Source organism: Priapulus caudatus, unplaced genomic scaffold, assembly GCF_000485595.1.
Source record: "Priapulus caudatus unplaced genomic scaffold, Priapulus_caudatus-5.0.1 Scaffold930, whole genome shotgun sequence".
NCBI classification, from domain to species: Eukaryota; Metazoa; Priapulida; class Priapulimorpha; order Priapulimorphida; family Priapulidae; genus Priapulus; species Priapulus caudatus.
Genome location: NW_014577991.1, coordinates 89,257 through 96,636, shown reverse-complemented (window position 1 = coordinate 96,636; position 7,380 = coordinate 89,257). Strand labels below are relative to the sequence as shown.

The 7,380-nt window shown below is 42.6% G+C and overlaps 1 protein-coding gene and 1 long non-coding RNA gene across 2 annotated transcripts in view; one reads left to right on the top strand and one right to left on the bottom strand.

Moving 5' to 3' along the window:
* The window catches only part of LOC106814481 (activated CDC42 kinase 1-like), a 15,562-nt gene extending 12,556 nt beyond the window's left edge, over nt 1–3,006 (bottom strand). The window contains exons 1-3 of the mRNA XM_014818798.1: nt 2,849–3,006; nt 658–778; nt 197–334 (exon numbers count right to left, since the gene is read on the bottom strand). Of these exons, the coding sequence (XP_014674284.1) occupies nt 197–334; nt 658–771 (252 nt within the window). The 5' untranslated portion in view covers nt 772–778; nt 2,849–3,006. The remainder of the gene's footprint in view (nt 1–196; nt 335–657; nt 779–2,848) is intronic.
* A 1,287-nt stretch (nt 3,007–4,293) lies between these two features.
* LOC106814486 overlaps nt 4,294–7,380 on the top strand; it is a 27,564-nt gene continuing 24,477 nt past the window's right edge. Inside the window, exon 1 of the long non-coding RNA XR_001394613.1 lies at nt 4,294–4,343. This is a non-coding gene — a long non-coding RNA (uncharacterized LOC106814486). The remainder of the gene's footprint in view (nt 4,344–7,380) is intronic.

Sequence of the window (7,380 nt, the reverse complement as noted above, 5' to 3'; positions counted from 1 at the left end):
CGCGGCGCCCCCTACCTTCGCCACCCACGTCCTGCGACCCGCGGCGCCCCCTACCTTCGCCACCCACATCCCGCGATGCCCCCTACCTTCGCCACCCATGTCCCGCGACCCGCGGCGCCCCCTACCTTCGCCACCCACATCCCGCGATGCCCCCTACCTTCGCCACCCATGTCCCGCGACCCGCGGCGCCCCCTACCTTTGCCACCCACGTCCTGCGTCCCGCGGCCTTGCACTTCTTCACGGCGTCCATGAGGCGGCGGACGCCCGGACGACTCATCCCGATCTTCTCCAGATCTTCCGGCTTTACGTAGTCGAAGTGCGACAGCCGCGTCACCTGGTGGCGGGAGGGAAAGACAAGTGAACGCGCCGCGTGAAAACTGGCGCCAACAGATGGTGCCACTGTCTGTTCATTATATGTATTTGTATTTGAATTACATGCAATCAAGATTTAATAATAATCAAATAATCCATTCGGGTGGATTTCGCTGCAGTTTGGAGGGAAAATGTCAAGGCATGCCACATGTATAGGTTCCTACCCCCTGACAAAATTTAAGATTCGCGTACGACCGCGAACTTATAAAGACTCGAGGTCGCAATGCAACGGCAGCAAATGCGTCGCACGATCCGACATCGTCGCGGTCGCCGTCGGCAACGCACCTGAAGCTCGTCGCGTATCTTGACGAAGAACTGCTCCAGCTGCACTTCCGCGAGGAGGTCGTAGAGCCACGCGACCCCATCATCCTCGCCCCCGCTGCCGCCCCGTGCTGCCATCTCACGCCTGAAAAAGCAACCGATCGGTCGACCTGTGGCAACGCTGTGCTGGAGATGTGATGATGGTATGAAATAATCATGAGCGATGAGCCCATTATCGAGCTAGGTACCTGGCCATCTATCTATCTGGCTGTGCATCGATCCGTTTGTCCGTTCATCTATCCATCCATCCAGCCACTCACCTATCCATCTACCCATCCATTTATTCATCCATCCATCCATCTATACAATCTATCCATTCATGCGTTCACCCATCCATCCATCCATCCATCAATTTATTCATCCATTTTTTCATCCATCCATCCATCCATCGATCCGTCCGTCTATCTATCCACCCACCAACCCATCCCTCCATCCATTCATCCATTTATTCATACATCCATCCATCCATTTATTCATCCATCAATCCATCCATTAATTTTTTGATCCACCCATCCATCCATCCAACCTTCCATCCATCCATCCAGTCATCCATCCATCCATCCCATCCCATCCTATATAATCTATCTATCTATTCATCTATTCATCTCAAGGCATTCTAAAGTCGGCAACAGGGAAAGTGCATCTGAATTCTGACATGGTTTCAATCAACAAAACTTGCACCAGCTAATCCCCATGTATTAAACCTACATGTCTCCTGCTACAGTCGTAAACGATAAACACGAGATTTCGGATTAGCAAAGACCTCACCTAACCATTATCCGACTCAACGATTATCAAACCGTGCTACACTCGCCTAACTTGGGAAAAGGAAAGTGATATTTAATTCTACCAACAATAAATTCGAGAGAAAGGTCACCTTAGTGTGTCCTTAGAGACCTATGTGGGCAATTAGGATTATTTACTGGACCACATTCAGAAGAACAATCACATGTGTATATACTCCGTGATGAAAGAAAGACAAGACAACAGCATTTCACGGCCGAGTGACTACACAAAGAGATCTACATACAGTAGGTGGGAGAAGGGAGGTGATCCAGCTAACAAGAGTTTTAGGGGCCCTCCATTGCTTAGAGACTGTCTACTGTATCACTACTACAATCTGGGAGACTGGGACGTATATATATATAGCCACCGTAGGCCCTACATCAAAGATGGTGATCAAAGATTTGTTTACAGGTGTTCCACACTCTATATTAAGTTAACTATGTTACTCTACTGATACTATAAATTTCAAATCTTTTATGTTTTTAATGAGAGTAGTCTACTTAAGATTCATCATGGTAATTTCACACATGAAAGGTTACACTAAACAAGATTAACTTTCAATAGTGGCAATTAGTGAAGTGAATTATAAATATTTAATAGGAACAAAAGGCCGTACAGAACTTACTATGAAGATCATTCAGGGGAACCCTGTAACACAATGAGACAACTCAAACCTAGCGCAGGATTCCCCATGCATCATCATCATTACACATACCACACCATCACCATAACCATAACATAACCTTGCCCTAATCCTAACCTCCTACCATACATGTGTAGGGGGATCCTAAAATAAACCCGAGACTCAGACAATGACATGGGTACAGCAATTGTCTGTATCCTATATATATATGATTGGGTTCATGTCAGTAGTGACTAGCATTCCTTATCATTGTCAATTCTCGGTCTGATCAATGAATAAGCATGTACTAAAATGGTGCGGCTGCGTTACTGCCACGGTTTGTGTGTACCGATCAAATCAAACTTGAACTAGTCTAGGGATCAAAGTACATGGTTACCGTGTGTGCGTGGGTGGTGGACGTAATAAACTTACCCGTTAACGTTCAAAAGAAAAATAGAAAGACGTGTAAAAACCAAAAGATCGTTTGAAATGTACAGGATTTCACAGTTGACAATAACACAGTATCAAACAACAGATCTTGATTCTTTGCTCACTACAGACTACTACTACTACTACTACTAGTTTATTACTATCTTATAATAATTAAGGACGCAGGCGTATAACTAATATTGTCTAACATCAGTAAGAAGTACACCTAGCATGATACATTGTTAGCTTTGTCCTTACATGTACTTTTACTGACTTGACTGTCAGTGTACTTCCGTTTTTGAAATTGTATAAACTCACCAACAACACGCAGGTCTACTGCTTACGCGCACACAATAATTTTGTCAATAACATGCTGCTTGATGACACGAGATCGGCTTCTGTCGTAGTTAAGGAAATCATCGCAGATATGTGTAGAAATCCGAAATCATTAGCGTTTTAACTATCACTAGGTGCTATTATTCAACAAAATGCACGAATCGTTGTGAGCGATGAGCCGATGACAGTTCGCACCGCCGCCTGTGGGCGGATCTACTAAACAACGAAATGTGTCACGTCGCGTGTGTAATGTGTGTTGTGTGTGTGTGTGAGTGGGCGAAATGTGTCGCAATGTGTTGGAATATGTGTCGATGGGTGGATCGTAAACCGCCGAAACTGTCAAAATGGGCATGGGAACCCGTCGTGATGAGCTGAGATGTGTTAAAACATCTGGGATCTTTAAATTGTTAATAGTTTGTCTCAGCTAAACCGAATTCGCGTTGGATGTAGGTGGAATTCGCCAACAGATGGCGTCCTAATGCAGCAGACGGTAAGCACTTTCCTAACTATATTTATCATGTATGAGGGCGGTTTTTTCGATGGCGATCTTTGCGGTGTATTCTGAAATGGCTTTTGTAAAAGTTTCGGCTGTATAGAAAGTTATTCGATCCGCTCCCAATTAGCGAGTTTTGCAGAGACGCAGGATTGCGAAGGAAACTAGTCTTCGTATTGCAACAGAAGTATATATATGCAGTTATTTTCTATGCAAGCAGCATTATTTAATTACGGTATGGTTTAATACTATATCTGACTAAAAATACATTCATATCAGTCTTTCCCCCGGCCAAAAAGGTCTATGAGGTGGTAAATGTTTTTTTGTGATGTTTTTGCTCGTTTCGAGGTCCTAGCAAAGCGAGCAGCGCAGGTGCTGGCCAAGCTAAGGGGTCCGGGGCATGCTGCTCCGGGAAATTTGTGAAAAAATGGTGCAATTTGGTGCATTCTAAGCTATTCTGAACACATTGTGTGAGACTCTTGAATCTCTTTTTCATGTTGTCAAAAGTTTCGTCAGCGATGCGGTGTTTTGGACAAATTTCTGTGGCGGTTGCTGAGAATTTGAGTGAAGCGGGCCGCCTTGCTCGTGTCAATGCAGGGGAAACACTGCATATAGTGTAAATCAGATCACACCTAACTTCACTCTTTTGTATCTTTCTCTCTGAGTCTGAAGTAATAGTTGTTTCTGATGTAACTGGGAGTTGGCATATTACAGCTAGGACTACTCTACTACTAAACTTACTACTAAACTTAGTAAAACTACTATGTATAATCTACGATTGAAAATACAACCCATAAATGTTAATCGTCGGGCTCTGTAAGAATGAAAAACGTTTGGATAGTGTAGAGATTAGTAGGTAAACTTGGCATGTAAAGCTGACACGACAAACTATTAGTGTAAGTTAGTTGATCGTCATGTCTTCCACGCTGGTCAGATCGTCTCGTCTGCTACAAAAATCCTCCCATCTTTGCAGAGATGGTTTCGGTATGTGCGCTTATTTATAAATTATAGATATAGTTAGCTCCAAGAAACGGTATTGCTAGGATTAGAATACTTAGCATTAGTATTAGAATACTTAGCATTTATATAGACAATCCGTCGCACAGCCTGGTCGGGCTAAGATATAGTATTCAACGTCTAGAGTAAAAACATATACAGTATAACTAAACAATTAACATTACTCATTAGGCTAACTACCAGAATTGACAAGTTAGACGACGTAATGAGTTAGGGTAATCGTATTCATTTATTTATTTATTTAAACAGTTTGCCATACAGGCTACAGCATCCGAAGACTTGTTTACAATGACGTCGATGGGGCGACCCACGATGGGCGATTGTGATGTTGCCAACTATATATATATGCCACTATCACATTACCTACTGTGCAGTTACGAACGGCGCAAATCCACTTTAGGCACCAATTAGGTATCACGAAGTGATTCGCAGATTTCTGTGTATCATCAACTGATGCACAGACTTTCCGTATATCAAGGAATGATGCAAAAGCCCTAACCCAGTGGTGGATCTACGGGGGGGGGGGGAGGGGTTAAACCCCCCCTTGGGCTGCCCAGTGAAATCGTGATGTAGGCCTACTTAGAAAAAAATAAAAAAGAACCAGTGTCGGGTGTCGAAAATTTCCGGGGGGTGGGGGCATGCTTTACGGGTTTAATGCCCCGGACCCCCCTAGTAAGGGCCTTCGGCACGCTGGGGTGTGTAGGCCAATCACCTCAGGTAAACCACCCCCTTAGTTAAAACCTAGATCCGCCCCTGTAACCCTAACCCTAAGTCATAAAGTATAACCTTAGGTATCACGTTAGGGATAGGGTTAGGGTTTTTGCATCATTCCTTAATATACGGAAAGTCTGTGCATCAGTTGATGATACACAGAAATCTGTGCATCAATTTACGCATTATCCGACATCACGATTATCAACAACCGTGCTACACTCGCCTAACTTGGGAAAAGGAAAGTGGATATAAATTCTACCAACAATAATTCGAGAGAAAGGTCACCTTAGTGTGTCCTTAGAGACCTATGTGGGCAATTAGGATTAATTTACTGGACCACATTCAGAAGAACAATCACATGTTATATACTTCCGTGATGAAAGAAAGACAAGACAAACAGCATTTCACGGCCGTGAGTGACTACACAAAGCAGATTACATAAGAGGTGGGAGAAGGGAGGTGATCCAACTAACAAGAGTTTTAGGGGCCCTCCATTGCTTAGAGACTGTCTACTGTTATCACTACTACAATCTGGGGAGACTGGACGTAATAATATATAATAGCCACCGTAGGCCCTACATCAAAGATGGTGATCAAAGATTTGTTTACAGGTGTTCCACACTCTATATTAAGTTAACTATGTTACTCTACTGAATTACTATAAATTTCAAATCTTTTATGTTTTTTAATGAGAGTAGTCTACTTAAGATTCATCATGAATTTCACACATGAAAGGTTTACACTAAACAAGATTAACTTTCAATAGCTGGCAATTTAGTGAAGTGAATTATAAATATTTAATAGGAAACAAAGGCCAGTACAGAACTTACTGAAGATCATTCAGGGAACCCTGTAACACAATGAGACAACTCAAACTAGGCGCAGGATTTCCCCATGCAATCATCATCATTACACATACCACACCATCACCATAACCATAACATAAACCTTGCCCTAATCCTAACCTCCTACCATACATGTGTAGGGGATCCTAAAAATAAACCCGAGACTCAGACAATGACATGGGTACAGCAATTGTCTGTATCCTATATATATATATATATATATAATATATAATATAGATATATATTACATCATGATTGGGTTCATGTCAGTAGTGACTAGCATTCCTTATCATTGTCAATTCTCGTTCTGATCATGAATAAGCATGTACTAAAATGGTGCGGCTGCGTTACTGCCACGGTTTGTGTGTACGATCAAATCAACTTGAACTAGTCTAGGGATCAAAGTACTATGGTTACCGTGTGTGCGTGGGTGGTGGACGTAATAAACTTACCCGTTAACGTTCACAAAAGAAAAATAGAAAGACGTGAAAAACCAAAAGATCGTTTGAAATGTACAGGATTTCACAGTTGACAATAACACAGTATCAACAAGCAGATCTTGATTCTTTGCTTCATACAGACTACTACTACTACTACTACTAGTTTATTACTATCTTATAATATTAAGGACGCAGGCGTAATAACTAATATTGTCTAACATCAGTAGAGAAGTACACCTAGCATGATACATTTGTTAGCTTTGTCCTTACATGTACTTTTACTGACTTGACTCGTCAGTGTACTTCCGTTTTGAAATTGTATAAACTCACCAACAACAGCGCCGGTCTACTGCTTACGCGCACACAATAATTTTGTCAATAACATGCTGCTTGATGACACGAGATCGGCTTCTGTCGTAGTTAAGGAAATCATCGCAGATATGTGTAGAAATCCGAAAATCATTAGCGTTTTTAACTATCACTAGGTGCTATTATTCAACAAAATGCACGAATCGTTGTGAGCGATGAGCCGATGACAGTTCGCACCGCCGCCTGTGGGCGGATCTACTAAAACAACGAAATGTGTCAGCGTCGCGTGTGTAATGTGTGTTGTGTGTGTGTGTGAGCTGGGCGAAATGTGTCGCAATGTGTTGGAATATGTGTCGATGGGTGGATCGTAAACCGCGCGAAACTGTCAAAATGGGCATGGGAACCGTCGTGATGAGCTGAGATGTGTTAAAACATCTGGGATCTTTTAAAATTGTTAATAGTTTGTCTTCAGCTAAACCGAATTCGCGTTGGATGTAGGTGGAATTCGCCAACAGATGGCGTCCTAATGCAGCAGACGGGCGGCATGGGGCGTATGTTTCCATGTTGCAAAGTATGGTCGTGACGTACACTGACGTCACGCACGAACTCGGCTGAACGGCTGCTGAATGCATACAGCCCACTGATCTCTATAATAATATCATTATATATTAATTATCATTATATAATATCATTATA